Genomic DNA, 17,358 nt, shown 5'->3' with positions numbered 1-17,358 from the left:
GTCAGTATTATTAAAGTTCCATTATCAAACGTTGCTGAGGGTTTGCTATGATTTAAACAAAATGGAGACCAGGTCAAACAAATCAGAAATTATAAAAATGTTAAGACTAAACGTGCATAGTTCCTGATTCATATGCAAAGGACCAGATTCATCTTGACGGAATCACTACGGCCTAATTACTCTTATTGCATCCATTCTATTGAAGTAGATGTACACAAATATCCTCATTGGGCTCTGCGATTAAGATTCGCAAGAGGAAAGCGGAAACACACATACAAATGTGGAAATCAGAAATTGAACTAAACGCAGTTGACATTTGAATAAGATGCAATAGTAGCCATCAAAAGTGAGCCGGATAAATACAGAGAGGAGGAAAAAATTGCAGAGCTGTGGGGAAAGAGCAGGAGAGAAAGATTACCTGGATTGTCCTTTGAAAGAACTGGCACAAACTTGATAGATGAATGGTCCCTTTTTGTGTTGCGCTATTCTATGGGCGGAATTGTCCCAGATTTGCACTGTGTGGTAGCAGGCAGGTAAAATGCTGTTTTTTCTGCCAGCTGTGATGGTGGGTTTTCACGCCATATCATTCCAAACCCATCACATTATTTATGCAATGCCGGGAAACACACCATTTCCATGGTGGGCGGACTCTCATCCGCCCACTCACCATCACCTCGCTGCTTCATCACACCGTGCGCCATATTTAAAGTCCAGCCGCAGCACCACATCTCAGTGCTCCCAGCCCATGACTGCTGCAGGGAAGATGTCCACGAAAGGCAAAAAGACTGCAGCCCCCCAGGTTTAGCGATGTAGCACTGGAACGCCTTTTGGGTGCCATGGAGGCCTGCTTGGATGTCCTCTAACCCGCTCTGGCCGCAGGATGGGCAGCGGCGTGACCAACCAGGCTTGGAAGGCGGTGGCAGTGGTGGTCAGTGCCAACACCCTTCAAAAGAGGACAGCCGTCCAGTGCCACAAAAGGATGGATGATCCCCTCTGTTCCACCAGGGTAAGTTACTTTTCTCATCACTCTCAACTCACACACTCACAAACCCATCACACATCCACAGGGATCTCACTCACTGCCAGTTCAAGGGACATCACCATTCACTCTCTCACACTCACTATCATTGTCCTCATCCCATCCATGGGACCACTCACCAACCACACATGCTAGGTATACTTATCATCTGGCCTGGCAGGCGTCCTGCTTACACTTTCCCCATTTCCACTAATGCAGGACAAGCTGGCTCACAACAGGGAGAGGTCTCAGACTGCTGGAGGAAATCCTGAAATCAAAGTCCTCATGGACTATGAAAACAGAGCCATGCAACTGGCTAGTGAGGATCTGGACTGGTCCTGTGCTGTCGTTGAGGTCGGTGCTTTTCTAAGTGAGAGTCTAGCAGTGCAACACACATCAACCATGCTGCGAGTAATGCGCCCTGTTTCACAGGCCACTGCCATGCACAAATTATCTCCCCTTGCTTCCACAGACACATTTGGAAACAGCCAATGAGTCCATGACCCAGGGCCTCCAATCAAGCCCTGAAGAAACCCCTGAAGAGAAACCTGAAGGCACCCACCTTGAAGTCCCATCACAGTGCTCACCACATCCTCCACCAGCACAGAGACACATACCTGGGTGGGGCCTAGCTATAGAATAGCCTTGGGGTCACAATCTGGTGAGCACATCGCACTGTCTGATCCACTGCAGGCAGCGGCAGGGACTTCCCAGGTGTCTGGTACTCGGAGGACTGCTGGAGCCCAGAAATTTGCTGAGTCCGGGTCAGATGACGGGCCTCTGGACTCGGTCATGTCACAGTTGCTGGAGCTGCAAAGCAAGCTCAGGAACATCAGGAAGGGATGTCCGCTGCACTCCTCAGATCGCAAAGCACAGTGGAGGAGTCCATCCACCTTCATTCTGAGGTGATAGCGCTGGCATGCCAATGCACTGAGGTCAACACTAGTAGAATGGTGTGCGCCATTGAGATCTTGGTCCAGGATGTTGCTCCTGCACTGCCGCACGGATTCAACTCCATTGCTGACGCCATAGTTGGCCTCCAACAATGTGCGCGCAAGAGGGGTGCCAGGCAGCTCAATCTCACTCCAGCTACCCGTGCTCCTCAAGGAGTCAGCCTGGGGCCCTCATGCACCCATAGGGAGGAGGATCAGCAGGTGCACACCCCAGGGCCATCCATCTTGGTGACTCTGGGAGTGCCCAGCCCATCTTAATCCTCTCTTCCAGTGACCTCAGCAGCTCCAGCTCCCCAGGCTGAGGAGGGTGGCACTGTCACACGGCAGGACCCCGAAAGCAGGCAGGGGTGCTCTAGAGGCCATCTGCCAAGGTCATAACAGCCAGGGCGTTGCAGTCAGCAGGTTGCCTCCAGCTCCGCTGTGAATGTCCGGGGAGCACCAAGATGTAGCAGCAGGGTTAGGAAAGTTAAGAAGAATTAGTTGCATTGTGGGCACGGGTGTTAATCATTTGTACCTACAGTTCACTATCGTCAGTAAACTCCCATGAATGTCTCCCTGCCTATGGCTCCTTATTCTGATGATCAGTGTTCATGTCACTCAGTTGTGAAACCTTTGCGCACAAGGTAAAGGCAGGTGTCTCAGTCCAGGGCCTCTTCCCTGTGCCTTGTGCAGCCTTCAGACCAAAGTGATGGTCCGGCCTCACACTCCCTGGACACATTACTGATACCTGCACCTCGGCGGTGCTTGTCATTGCTGCCAGGATGTAGTGGGCAGGCGTCACAGAGTTCCATCGTTCTCTCCGTGTGCTCCCAACACCTTTAAGATGGGGCTGACCCCCATCACACCAGCATCTGTGACCAGTGACGCTGTGTTCCTGAAGGGCTCAGGTGCAGGAGGTGGACAAAAGATCAGATGCTTCTGAAGTTTCATGGCTGCATCTCTATGAAATGATCCTGATCACAGAGCTCAACCAAGATGCCCTCAGCCAGACAGGAGTCAGACATTCTCAGAAGCTATGTGAAGATCTATGAAGTGTCCTTACTGATTGTCGTCATCGTCTTCCTGCAATCAAGCGACTATTAGGGCCTCCGTCTCCATGACAGGAGCATAATCATAGAGGGCATGTGTGCTGCTATAAGCTAGACTGGAGTCAAACGTTCACAGATGCGATGCGAGGAACTATAGGGTCTCCTCACTGCATGTTGTCATCATCCTCCACATATCAGCAGCAATGAGGGCCTCCCAAGCACACCTGCCTCATCTAGCCAGTGCGAGGGCCTCACCTCCATCATCATCACCTTCAAGGATATGGATTGAGACCTGAATATTAAAGGGTATAGGACATTTAGGAAGGACAGGAAGTGAGGAAAAGGTGGATAGGTGGCTCTGTTAGTTAATGATAATATTAGCACATTAGAGAGGGATGACCTAAGTTCAGGAAACTAGGGTGTGAAAACAGTTTGGGTTGAGATGAGAAATGGTAAAGGCAAGAAGTCACTTGTGGGAGTCGTGTACAAGCCCCTAACAGTAACCACGTGGTAGGATGGAGCATAAAGGATAAAATAATTGGAATTTGTCAGAAAGGCACGGCGATAATCATGGGAGATTTTAATTTGCATATAGGCTGGAAAAGTCAGACGAACAAAGATAGCCTAGATGAGGAGTACATTGAATGTTTTCAGGATAGTTTCTTAGAACAGCATTTTCTGGAGCCAACCATAGAGCAGGCTATACTAGACCTGGTATTGTGCAATGAGATGAGAAAAATTAATGATCTCATAGTGAAGACGTCCCTAGGTAACAGCGACCACAATATGATTGAATTTTACATTCAGGTTGAGGGAGAGAGGAGTGGATCCGAAACTATGTTTTTAAACTGAAATAAAGGCAATTATGAGGGCATGAAAGCTGAGCTGGCAAAAGTGAATTGGCAAATTAAGTTAAGGGATAGGACAATAGAGATGCAGTGGCAACATTTAAGGAGATTTTTCAGAATACACAGAATAGATACGTTCCTACGAGTAAGAAAAGTCCAAGGGACAGACACCATCCATGGTTAACTAGAAAGACTAAAGATAGTATCAAACTTTAAGAAAAAGCATATAATTGTGCAAAGACAGGTAGGAGGTCAGAAGGTTAGACAGAATATAAGGAACAGCAAAGGATGACCAAAAGACTAATAAGGAGGGAAAATTAGAGTATGAGAGAAAGCAAACCAAAAATATAAAAACAGATAGTAAGAGTTTTTATAAATATTTTAAAAATAAGCAAGTTAATAAAGTGAGCGTTGGTCCAATAGAAAGTGAATCTGGAGAATTGATAATGGAAAACAAGGAGATGGCAGATGAATTGAACAGGTATTTTGCATTAGTTTTCACTATAGAGGATACAAGTAACATCCTAGAAGCAGCTATAAACCAGGAAATGGAAGTGGGGAAGGAAGTCAGGAAAATTACAGTCACCGGAGAAGTGGTAATGGGTAAATTGTATGAGTATCTTGCAGGCTGACAAGAGCCAGGGTCCTGATGGATTTCATTCTAGGGTCTAAAAAGAAGTGTCTGGTGAGATAGTTGATGCATTGGTTTTAATTTTCCAAAACTCCCTAGACTCAGGGAAGATCCCATTAATTTGAAAGATAGCAAATGTAACTCCATTATTCAAAAAGGGAGAGAGACAGAAAGCGGGAAAGAATGCAGATTTGAGGTCTCTATCGGATCAACCATGATCTTATTAAATGCAAAGCGAGCTCAAGGGGCTGAGTGGTCTACTCCTGTTCCTTGTTTGTATGTTCGTATGTCCTCACCCTCATCCCCGTCGGCATCCTCCTCATTGGAGGAGACCTCCAGCTCCTCCGTCTCTTCCTCAGCCAGCTCCTCTCCCTATTGCAGTGCCAGGTTGTAAAGGGCGCAGCAGACAATGACGATGTGACACCCTCTGTGGCCTATATTGCAGAGCTCCACCAGACTGGTCTAGGCACCGGAACCACATTTTCAGCACTCCAATGGTCTGCTCCACCAAGCTGCGAGCTGCAGCATGAACCTCATTATACCTTCACTCCGATTAAGTCTGAAGCCGCTGCACGGGTGTCATCAGCCAGGACCTCTGTGCGTAGCCCTTGTCCCCAAGGAGCCATCCCTGCAGCTTCTGTGGACCTTGAAGAGCTCAGGGATCTGTGACCGGCTGAGGATGCAGGAGTCGTGCACACTCCCTGGAAACCGTGCACACACCAGCGGGATGCGTTTCTGGTGGTTACATACCAGCTGCATATTCAGCGAATGGAACCCCTTGTGGTTGAAGTAGTTGACCATGTGTTACGATGGAGACCTGAGTGCCACGTGAGTGCAGTGAATTGCACCCTGCACCTGTGGGAAACCCGAGATCTGGGGTATTCCAATCGCTCTTGCATCCTGGCTGTCCTAGCCCCGGGCAAAGTGCACAGCGTTGTGTGCCCTGGCAAAGATGGCATCTGTGACCTCATTGGTGCATTTATGGGTGGAAGCTTGTGAGATCCCACAGAAGTCACCTGTGGAACCCTGAAAGGAGCCACTGGCGTGGAAATTGAGCACCGCTGTCATTTTCATGGCCACTGGCAGTGGATGCCCTCCATGTCCCCATGGTGCCAAATCCTGAAGCAGGTGGCAAATATGACCAACTAGTTTCCTAGACATGCGCAGTCTTCTGCAACACTGGTTCTCGGTCAGCTGCAGGAATGAAAGGTGGCGTCTATAGACCCTGGGTGTCGCTAGGTGCCGACCTGTGAATGCTCACTGTTGCTTTTCGATGGCGTGCGCGGGAGCCCCAGCTGCCCCTTCTTCCAGAGGGTGTTGCTCCTCCCTCTGTGTAGCCAGGAGCCTCAGTCGCTCTCTCCTTCGTGGTCTTCGCTCTCTGTGGGCCATCAGGCATACAGCTAATTCACCAGGCTCAATGCTCCTGATGTGCTACTCCTGCATGATGAAAGAGAGAGACAAGTGGATTAGCATGGGTGTACTAAGAACCTGTCCTGGTTAAGTTTTAAGGCTTCCCGGAGAGTGCTGGTCATCCTTTGGATGGCCAGAAATGAGTGCGCTGCATGGCTGCTCGAGACCCAACCCACCTCGCCCACTCCGCCTGACCGATTAGCTGCAGCTTTGCCCTTTGGACTGCATGCTGTGCTCTCAGCTCAGGCGCAGACATTCTCCTAACACGCGCTGCAAGGCTGCACTGTTAGCTTGAACCAGGGGGCGGCTGGTCCATTCCGGAATGTTTGTGCGCTATCTTCAACTGCAAGGGCAGCCCTTGTCCCCACCACAAGTTGCCTCAACAACAGGCGACCCTTGTGAGTGCTGCACATCATTGCTGTGTACTCACCTCTGAGCTCCCCTCAAAGTGCAGCTAGCCAAGTACACGCCTTTTATATGCTGTTGTGAAACACGTTGGCGTGCTGTCCCGCTGCCTTGGATGGTCAGTCCAGCAGGGGGGACGATTCCGGCGGGCTGGCCTAATAATGATATGCAGATGTATTACAATGAGGTTCCTGACATCCGATGGCAGGAAACGTGGCTCGCCATCAGCGAGCTGAATGTACAATTGCTAAGTGGTTTCATGCCAATTTGTCTGCTCACCCCACCAAACACGCCCGACACTGGCGGGCACAGAAAATCCCAGCCCATGATTCTGAGTGCGCTGCTTCATTCTTTGGATCATTCCATTAAAATCCAATTATTAATGGTCACATAATTCAGGTGCCTAAAGCTTGTCACTTTAAAAAATGGATTACTTGCAGATGCTTTAATTTTGTAGTACAGTATTAACTTCCGAGCGCATTTGGTTGCACTACTGCTCAGTGCCTGCTGGTGCTTGTCAAAATTGTTCCCAGCACCACCAGCAGGAATATGTCTGTACTGCAGCCTCCAACTCCTTACAGTGCAGCCATTGGTCAATCGTATCCTGTGAACCTTGGAGAATAACCAGCTATTTCAGTTACCAGGGATGCAATTTAGATAGGCGTGTAAGTAATGGTTTAAACTCATTTCCCAAATACCTAAAACTTTACGGCAGCATGTCCTGCAATACATGTCGATAGTTTTGCAGTTAAATGCAAACAGCAGCCCTGGGTACATGAAAGTGTCTGTTGGCAAAGGTAGACAAAGACCAAATCTGGAATTTCTCCACTGTTAGGTGCATTTTAATGATCGCAAATTAAATAGTGCAATTCACTTAGCAGATGTTTTGGAATTAATCACCTTCAACGGATTCACTTTTTTTTCTGTGTGAATAGTTAATTAACTAGCTGGTGCCAGTGTGCAATATTATCATTTCAAAGAGTTAAAACAGCAAAAATGGGCAGCAACAAATTCAATGTCATTCGATAACTCAAATGGGAATAGGTTCAGTGCACTGAGCATGTATATTTTCCACCATTTCTTTTACAACCACCATGTGATGTTGAAAACTGTTGATAAAAACAAACCTTTCCTTGACAAGACCACAGCCTTCTGATGCTACATCACTGTGCATTAATCTGTAAGAATGTCACTATTTGGACATGTCTTCTCAGCATTTTAAAGCAGAAGTCATGCAATATGGTGTTGAAGTCCTAGGTTTATTTAAACAAGTGGAACTCAATCGAATAATACATACGCAACACTGCAACATGTGCAATAAGCTGATTCTACATTTTAAAAAGTAGATCTCACTAGGAGTCTGTTATGAACTTGTTCACTGGACTTAAGTCCTGTACCCAGATCAGTGGACCTGCGATCCAGATGTGGTACTGAAAGATAAGTATTGTGCACAGCGTTGGAAGTAAACTCATCAAAAACAAAGACATACTGCAATGTTTTCTTGTGGTGATCTATTGCTGAGAGATGATAGTAATCATCTCTTGGGGATGGCTGAATCATTAGTTGTAGGCTGCGTTATAAGTACGCTGGGCCACTGGAAGCTGTGTGAAGGTCGTGCTGATCGCACTTTGTTTCAAATATATTCATTTCAAAATCAATTAAGTTAATTGGATTGTACTGACTGCACAGTTTTAATTGGGGCAGCCATGTGAATTCATGAGGGAGTGATCAGTTAGTGTCTTGCAATTATGAAATAATTTTGTGCTCGTGAGAGACTTCTTGAGTGGCAGGAGGCTGACTGGGTAAGATGCAATGCTGAGGCAGAGTGGGCTTGTACTTGCAAGCTCAGGCGACTAAGTGAGAATTCATTCTAATGAATTAAGTGCAGAACAGCACAGGAGTGGTGACATCAGGAGCTAGGTTAGTGATGTGTGCTATATGTATAATATGGAACATCAGAGACCTCTAAAGTATCCAGGAGGAATACACATGCATGAAGTGTCTAAATGTTGTGCTCTTCATGAAGTGGATTACTGGTCTTGGGGTTCAGCTGGCTCTACATTACAACATATGTGAAGAGGTAAAGTTTTCAGAAGATACATGGAGTAAGAGAAGACAGGATTCTTCACTACAGGAAATTGGTCTGACTTATCACTCAGTGTCCACACATTGCATAAAGGATGGATGTAAACATTTTGATTCAAGGTAAAGAGATTGGCATACCAGCAATAAAGAGAGAGGAGTAAACATTAGATTTGAAAATGTAGTTTATGATAAATATAGGAGGAGACTACAAATAAATCTGCAAACATTAAAAGTAAAGAATCAAAAGGAAGATTAAGAAGGCTAAAGAGGGAATATAAAAGAAGACTGACATCCCATATAAAGGGAAAAAGCACATAAAAGATAGTTAAAAGAGTGGTGAAAGTAATTAGAAATGACTTTGTCTAAAATAGAGATCTAGGACAGGATTTTCCTGAGAAGGGGAAATAGAGGTCAGGGTTGTTTCTGGGTCCTGAACCTGGCCAGGGGAGAAACAGTCACCGGTCACAATTTTTAAGGGGGTGTCCTCTTAAATCGTCTGAAAATACATTTTCCATTCAATTAAAGATGGTAGGTGGTGTTATGGCACAGCTGATGGTAAATGCTGAGCTGCTCAAATCCCAAAAGGAAACTTGAAACAACTGCCACAACTGTTATGCAACTTGTATAAAGTTCGAGATGCGTGCCTTGAATTCAGTAGTAATAAGACCACCAAGTCATTTAGGTTTCTTACAAAACTAACTTAAACCTTTATTAATAGAAGAAATGATTTTAAGTACACATGTAGATTGACAAATTACTACTATGATAATTTCTAAATCCCCTAGTTAATCTAACTCCCAGTTATACTTTCATTAAGGCAACAGTAAGACACATAGGCTTAAAAGACCCAGGCAAAGAAACAAGATACCATGAACAATCCAATTCAAAGTGAGTTTTCTTAAATTCAGTTCTTTGTAGACAGCAGCTTGAAGCGTAGATTCTGAAGGCTTTTTCATACTTGTTTTAGATCTTAGAACACCTTCCCTTACACACAGCCTTCTCTCCTTTATACATATTTTCTCCTTTGAATGCAAATTCAATGTTTTTGGACTTTACCTTTCTAATAACAAAAATCTCTCATAGTACAAATTTTACCAGTAATCTTGGGAAAAATAAACACACTGGGCAGAATTTTCCAGTTGGCATATGGGGGCGGGCCCCGCATGTCTGTGCGTAAAATGATGCGCAGTGATGTCGAGCGAGCATCCTGACATCACCGCGCACTATCGCGATATCTTGTTGGAAGGCACGAGATGTTATCTGCTGCGCGCCTGCCATTAATTAACGGGCCACCAACAATCAACGCCGATTTTTCGGTGCCCGTGCAATCTTTGGGTCGGCGCACAGGCACAACGGGAAGGTGGATAGGACTCATTTCTATAAACCTCATCCACGGGTGGGATAAGGGGGCTCACTGGGATCGCGAGTGTGCTCTCTCAAGTATTGATTTTTCAAAATTATTGAAGCTTGCCTGTGTGATGTGCAATACTTCAAAACGCATACCAGCTGCTTTGTCTGGACTCTTAACCCTCAGGTTAGCACCCTGCAGTGAGGAATCTTTTTTGGGCCTACAGGTTTCTGAAAGCCTTCCCTTAGCCCGGGAATGGGAGCTGAACTGTCCACTGGAGGCAGCTCCTCTGAGGAGTAAGGTAGGGCTAGAAGGGGGAGGAGCCCAGGAGTGCACATTCAGCCTCCAGGGGAGCCACCTTTGGGAGGACAGGCAAAGGCAGGACGGAGAAGTAGACCAAGGCGGAAGGGGCCGCAGAAGACATCACTATCCTGCTGCCAGGGTATACAGGTGACGAAGCAGCTACCTCAATATGTCTGAGGTGCAGTGCCAAAGGAGGCTCTGTCTCTCAAAGGAGGCAGTCAACTATATCTGTCAGATGATTGGGCCTGAGATTTCTGCTAACTGTGTGGGTGGGCACCCCATGCCAGTGGCTCTAAAGGTCACAGCTGCCCTCAACTCCTGTGCCTCTGTCTCCTTCCAAGGGTCGATGGGTGATCCTTGCTGTGTCTCCCAATCAGCTGTCCACACTTGTGTCAAGCAGGTTACAGACGCTCTGTTCAGGCGTGCATTGACCTTCATCCACTTCCGTTGGGACCAGGCAAGCCAGACACAATGAGCCAGAGGCTTTGCGGCCATTGCTGGCTTCCCCCGTGTCCAGGGTGCAATCGACTGCACACATGTGGGCATCAAGGCGCCAGCAGGTGAGCCCGGTGCCTTCGTCAACAGGAAGAGCTTCCACTCCATGAACGTGCAGATAGTGTGTGATTACAGGATGCTGATTCTACAAGTCTGTGCAAGGTACCCAGGTAGCTCCCACATCACCTACATCCTCAGACTCTCCTAGGTGCTGGGGCTCTTCAGTGCTCCAGCCCGGCTGGATGGTTGGCTGCTGGGTGACAAGGGCTATTCCCTCAGAAGGTGGCTCATGACGTCTCTCCGTCATCCAAGAACAGAAGCTGAGGAGCGGTACAATAGGAACCACACCTCCACAAGGGCTGTGGTGGAGAGAACCATTGGTCTTCTCAAGATGCGCTTCCAATGCCTGGACCGCTCAGGGGGCACACTCCAGTAGCCCCCAGATCGTGTCTCAGTGATAGTGGTTTCATGCTGCGCTCTCCACAATCTGGCGCTGGAAAGGGGGGACACTGTGGATGATGAAGACGTCGACACAGTGGCTGCGGCTGCACACGATGAGTCCAGCAGTGAGTCCAAGGATGAGCACGCACAGGGAAATGCTGAGGGAGTAGACGCTGATCCAGGCATACCGCAGGGAGGCAGGGACACCCGGGAGGCTTTAATCCAATGAACCTTCAGCGAACACACTACGTGTGGACCTTCAGGACAAGCCTAGGCTGTCGGCTCCATACTCAATACCTAAGTGCCAAATCTTCCAGGTTAGGAACAGTAACTAAGGGCCTGGTTAATAAAGCTGAATGTCCCACAAAGCACTCATAACATTTTTGGAAACCATACACATGCAGAACAAAAGAGGCACCCTCAGCCATGGTCACATATCTGAATTTAATATCACAAACAAAGAAACTTAATGAAACAAAATGACACAGGTGTTCCAATTCAAAGCAAATCATAAGGACCTCCTCTTGGGCCAACACCAAAGCACCAGTGATAAACCCGTGGTGTGCCTAAGGTGCCTTATGTTTACGTTTCCGGGTGCTGCATCTTGATGCTGTTCCATCGCTGGGAGTGGCATCTGAGACAGCCTACTGACTCCGCTGTCCTGTTGGCCTCGATGACCGTGGCGGTCGTCCTCTGGCCCATGGAGCATGTGCTGGTCCCGGCTGGGAGGGAGCTGCCAGTTCCACAGCTGGCATCTCCCCAGTCGTTGCAGACTCACCGGATGCTATGGTCATTGGGAGATGGGTGGAGGAGCTGCCACCTTCATTCAGAGCGCCCTGAGAGGTGCCCACAGAGACGACAGGCAGTTGCTGCACTGACTTAAGGTCACTTCGGACCTCCTTGCTCACTGTGGATGGATGGGCATCAAGCTGGGAAACTTGGTGCCCAGACCATCTCCCACACTGGCACTGACCAGCTGAGGTCAATGCCTATGTGAGGGCTTGCTGGTCAGAGCGCATCCCCAGGAATCCCTGATGGGTCTCCTGGAGGAGGCTCTCCACGAGAGTCGCCACTCTATCCATGGAGGATGCATGGCGCTCGGACATGTGGCTCATTGTTTCAGCAAGCATCCGCGTAGACTCCCCCATCACAGGCACCAAGCCAAGCATAGCCTCATGTATCTCCCCAAGGTGCTCCCACACACCCGGCCGCATTTCCTGCCCCTGCTGCGTCGCGAACAACTCCAGAGGCACATCATCAGGCACCGACTGAGCGTGTGCCTGGTCCACTGCAGTCCTCCGACTGCTGGCGCCATGGGCACTCTGTCTCTGCCAGCTCCTCCAGCAACTGTGAAGTGCCCTCACCGCTGTGCCCTGGGACACTAGCCAATGCTCTAATTCCCATCGAGGTGCTAATATCTGCGCTGGCAGAGATGGTGTGACACTGGTGAGACTTCAGGGCCCTCAGGTGTGAGGGGGGCCTCTGCTGCCCCTTCTCCTGGCCCTGCTCTGCTGATGCTGAAAGGAAGAACAAGGACATTGGATCAGTTGACGTGGAGACAATGTCAATGTGCATCCCTGTCCCCCGGATCATTATGCGCTCATCCTTCCATAAGCAATGGTCAAGCCATGTTGCAAAATTAAATCACTAAACATTCAGCAGTGCTATGGCTGTTGGGAGAAAAATGTTGACCTCACTGCTGGGCAAACATACCTGCCCGTGGCACCTCAGCCTCACTGACACCAGTGGACCTGGGCACATGGCACCTCTCCAAATCTAGGGCCTCCTGCTCAAACTGGCTGAGAATGGCTAACTGTGCCTGGCCGCTGCCAGTCCTCACACACTCTGCCGCGTTATGAGCATCCTTCTCCTGCAAATGAGAGAAGAGCATTGATTTGTGCAAATCATACATGGACTCTCTTCGCGCACGGCCCACCCCAACCAGAGTGGGACATATCAGGGCCCCAATGCCTCCTCACCCCGCTGCTGCCAAACACTCACACAAAGATGCTAGGCCTGTTCCCCAGCCCCCTACCCTGGCCACATGCTGCCTACATCATATTAGGCCCCACATGGTATATCCTTCCATAGCAAGGAGGAACAAGCATGTGGAGCGCAGAGGGCAGCAGATGGTTCATTGCCATGCCGCCTTGAAGCTCCCCTCCCAGCATGTCATCACCCTGACTTGGACATGTCCTGCAGTTCAAGCACAGCGCCCTAGGTGCAGCTCCTCCAGGTTGCCCCCAAACCAGTCATGTGGGTCTCAGTCTAACACATGCTATGGGGGCAGAACCCATCTCTTCACCAACCTCTCAGGGTGACCTCAGCATGGGCAATACCTGCTGACCCACCCAGCAAAGGACACATACCATCAATGATTCAATGCAGTCACTACACTCAGACTTAGTTTGGGGGGGGGGGGGGGGGGGGGGGGGGGGAGGGGAGGTGGAGGCCTACCCTCCAGACTTGCGTCACCTCCATTGCCCCTCTGCAGAGCCCTTCACCCAGCCATTGCGAACAGCCTTTCCAAGGCTGCCGGGCCTTCGTTTACACAGGCCTCTTGTCGCCATTGGACCCAGTGGGCTGAGCGCGCCCGCCGCCGCCCGCCCACTCCCGCTATGCCCGGGAGTCGTGAAGTACGCTGGGCGGGTATTAATTGGCCCCCCCCATGTAAAATGGCGGCGCGGACCTGATCGTGAGCAGCGATCAGATCTGTGCCAACCCACGCCTGCTCCCACTCTGCACAACCCCCCCCCACCAAACCGCCAGCCAGAAAATTCTGCCCACTGTTTCTTAACTTCTCCTGGTATAATATTTCACCCTGTCTTTTGAATTCAATCTAGTCTGGTTTATTTAAAAAGCAAATGTTCTCTGTACACCTACGTTTGCCTACTTAACATTTCAGACCTAGTTTATCTTTTGATACATCAATGCCTTCAGACCAGTTGCCTTTAATTCAATTAAGTCATACAGGCACACCCACACACATACACACAGACATACCCATTGACACAGACCCCACTATTACTCTACTTTACAATAAATTCCAATAATGTTATGAAAATTATTATATCTTCCTGACCGTGGTCTCAAAGCTGGAAGGCCAATTGGAGGCCTTTGAGCTTAAAAGGATCAGAGGCTGCAATAGAAGGTAAGTAAAGCTAAGGGCACTTCAGAATGGAGACATTCTCTCTCCAACCGTTTGGACTTAAATTAAAACATGACTTTTGCAGCCAGGCCATCACTGTAGGGTGGGGAGCCTGTGACTGCTGTGGCACCTAGGGAGGCTCCTAGGGGAGCCTGGAGGCTGACTGGAAAATCCCAGTCAGTCTCCTTTAAGTGGCCTTTATCGGCTACTCATCGCATGCTGCCTCCTGGAAAATGCCCTGGAAGCAGAATGAAGCTGAGGAACCAGCACACCGGCCAGTGGGGCTATATTTAGCTCATGCTTGCCTCCATTTCTGGCACTAGCGGGAGCTCAAAATCCTGTCCTTGAAGTTGGCAAGACCGTTCGTGATAACAATGCTGAGAATGTGGCTATGGGCGTGTAAAGGGTGAAGTTGAGTGAATACAGCAGTGCAGATAAATTAGAGGAGAGGGGATGTGGAATTTATGTGAAAGTTGAAATCGCCAGAGTTGAGGACAGTTTGGCGCAGAGGCAACATGAGGAAGGGAAGAAAGAAATTTCAAACACAAAATAGCCAGGAGCTTTGGGATGTGTGGTAGACAAGAAGATTTTTAAAAGGAGAAATGGGAATGGTGTAGAAGGGCAAGGTGCTTAAAGGAGAATGTGCAAGTGGGAAAATGTCAAGGTGGTATCTTTAGGAAAAGTGATACAGTGGAATGTAAAGTCAGGTGTGGTGGCATCATTGAGCAAGAAGTCAGAATTTGTGAACTATGTTTTTGTAAGACAGGATCTCTGCGCTACAATACACTGTACATTACATTATAACATTACAAATGTTTGCTCATTCCTATTTATGTTATGTGTCCTAAATGTCTAACTTAGTTCAAATATTAAAGTAGAGAAAAATTCTAAGTACACAATTTGAAAACTAAGGGTTCTCGTAAGGTATTGTGGAAAGGGTGAGTTTTATCTCGAGATTCTTGGGGAATACCTGCATCCAGAGGCCACGTCTGTATAGATCCTCAGTAGAAAATCACCCTCCAAATTTGGGTTGTAGGTGGTCGGGATGATGGCATAACGTCCTTTTTTCAGGTCTGTTCGCAGAAAGACACTTCGTGTGTTGATGTAGATTGACCCAGCCACTTTCTGATACAAACTGTGCAATCTGTACTCTCGGTTGAGTTCCACCTTAAGATGAACACAATGAGGTTTACAGCTGAAGAAAGTTTAAACATATTGCTTTCTTATCTCTTACTGCGCCCCTAGAATAAAACATTCCCTCCTCCTTATCTGTTATGTTTCTTCTCTCTTCCCATCCAGTTTGCTTCTGCCTCACCATAGAGAAGTACTTGAGCTCTTGTTGTTCTAAGTACTGCACAGTAGCACAAAGGAAATTAGGGACTCCGGAAAGTAAGGGATCAAAGATGACCCTCACCCACACCCACCCCCCCAAATACTGTAGAGACTGTGTACTGGAGCTTCAACCTGCTGTATTTGTAGGTTAAAAACACATTGCAACACAAAGGCAAATTGTTTAATATGTTGAACTGTTCAAATTCCAGGAATCAAATACAAGGTAATTAGGAAGGTAGGGCAATGGAGTTATGAAACAGGTCACCAGGAAAGGTTATTGAAGAGGACAAAAGGAAATTGGGTGGGAACTTGAAGGAAATAAATTTGCAGGGTGACAGAGACAAAGCAGACTGACTGGATTGCTCCATGGAGAGATGCCATAGACTCAATGGCCGGAATTTTCCAGCCCCTTACGCCGATGGGATCTTCTGGCCCTGTCAATGTGAATGGAGATTTCAATGGCTCGCCGGCCTTGCCTTGGGGGAACTGGAAAATTCCGCAGGAGGGCTGGAAAATTCCAGTCAATGGGACAAATGGCCTCTGCCTGTGCTGTAAATGACTCTAAGTATGAATAAGTTGGAGCAAATTATTTAGAACCGTAGAAAAGTTACAGCACAGAAGGAGGCCATTCAGTCCATCTTGTCCATGCCAGCCCGAGGACACCTAGGTGCCCATTTCTGGAGAGAAAATAAATTGAGGGATGTTCTGAGATGGTGAATATGTCTAGTCTATCTGAGAAACAAAGGGACAGGCTTCTTTGGGTCCAATGGCCCTTCCCTGTTCCTAAAATTTCTTGGTTCCCCCTTCTCCGATTCTCCAGTTGGTAAACGGTGCAGTACTGTTATCTAGATCAAGCTCAATGCTTGCTCTGTGCAGTTTTAGCTGCTCTCAGATAGGGCAGTAATAAAAGACTTACAATTGAACTAGAACAGGAAAGAATCAATTAAGAGCTCTGGCTCCTGATTGCTATCTAGTGACCATCTGATGGGAGGTAATCCTGGATGCGCTTTGGGTGAGGACAGGATCAGTATCTTCTGTGATGTCTTTTACAATCAAACAGTCTGTTGAAAAATGTTGCTTATGTTTACACATGAAGAATTGGTACTTGCAAGAGGCACAAGTTGACATGGAATGTTGTCCTTGCCAGTTAGAAGAGGGGAAAGATAATTGACATTCTTTAAACAAAGAAATGAACATATCTTGAATAAGAACAAAGAATCTTTAATATTATGACCACCCAATGGGGATTAATTTCAGTGTCTATTTGTACAAGTCTAAGTAAACGGTTCCTTGTTGAAATGGTTGGTGTAGACGTTTCTCACAACAGGTGAAGAGAGTTAATACATTTCTCTTGCCTTGTGGATACTGAAACCAATGACCAGATTCTCTCCTTTGCCTTCTTTCCTGTGAATGCGTTTGTCTCTCTGCTGCAATGAAATAAGCACCTCATCCTCATCCTTCATGACATCAAACACATACTATATCAAAGAGAAAGGAAAAGTTTTTAGTAAGAAATAAGACCTTTAATAAATGATGCTTTTCAGAATAAGTATAGAATTCTTATGGAATTTGTAGGCACTGCATAAGCCTACCTTGGCAGAGAAACTTCTTTCTTTCTCTCTCTAGAACACACATAAACAGTCCCTAGAGATGTCAAGGTCTCTTGGTCATGCTTTCATGTTGACATTCCTAAGTTGATAGGATGGTGCCTCGCGTACCCTTTTGTCTGGTAATGGCTAGCAAATGGTCTTCAGCATGAGGTAAACTAAAAATTTGAATTATGAAGCACTTTGGGATGTTCCGAGATCATGAAAGGTACTATATAAATGTAAGTTCTTTTTCCTTCTTAGAACACAGACTGCAATCACACAGCACAGAGATGGAGAGGTTCTAAGGAGAAAATTACAAAACAT

The 17,358-nt window shown here is 47.5% G+C and overlaps 1 protein-coding gene across 1 annotated transcript in view; it reads right to left on the bottom strand.

Moving 5' to 3' along the window:
• The window catches only part of LOC144683927 (calpain-5-like), a 171,113-nt gene that overhangs the window by 24,657 nt on the left and 129,098 nt on the right, over positions 1-17,358 (bottom strand). Inside the window, exons 9-10 of the mRNA XM_078547509.1 lie at positions 16,801-16,923; positions 15,084-15,280 (exon numbers count right to left, since the gene is read on the bottom strand). Of these exons, the coding sequence (XP_078403635.1) occupies positions 15,084-15,280; positions 16,801-16,923 (320 nt within the window). The remainder of the gene's footprint in view (positions 1-15,083; positions 15,281-16,800; positions 16,924-17,358) is intronic.

Source organism: Cetorhinus maximus, chromosome 8 (assembly GCF_964194155.1).
Source record: "Cetorhinus maximus chromosome 8, sCetMax3.hap1.1, whole genome shotgun sequence".
In the NCBI taxonomy this organism is placed as follows: Eukaryota; Metazoa; Chordata; class Chondrichthyes; order Lamniformes; family Cetorhinidae; genus Cetorhinus; species Cetorhinus maximus.
Note: the sequence above shows the minus strand (reverse complement) of the source record. Positions and strands in the feature narration are given on the sequence as shown.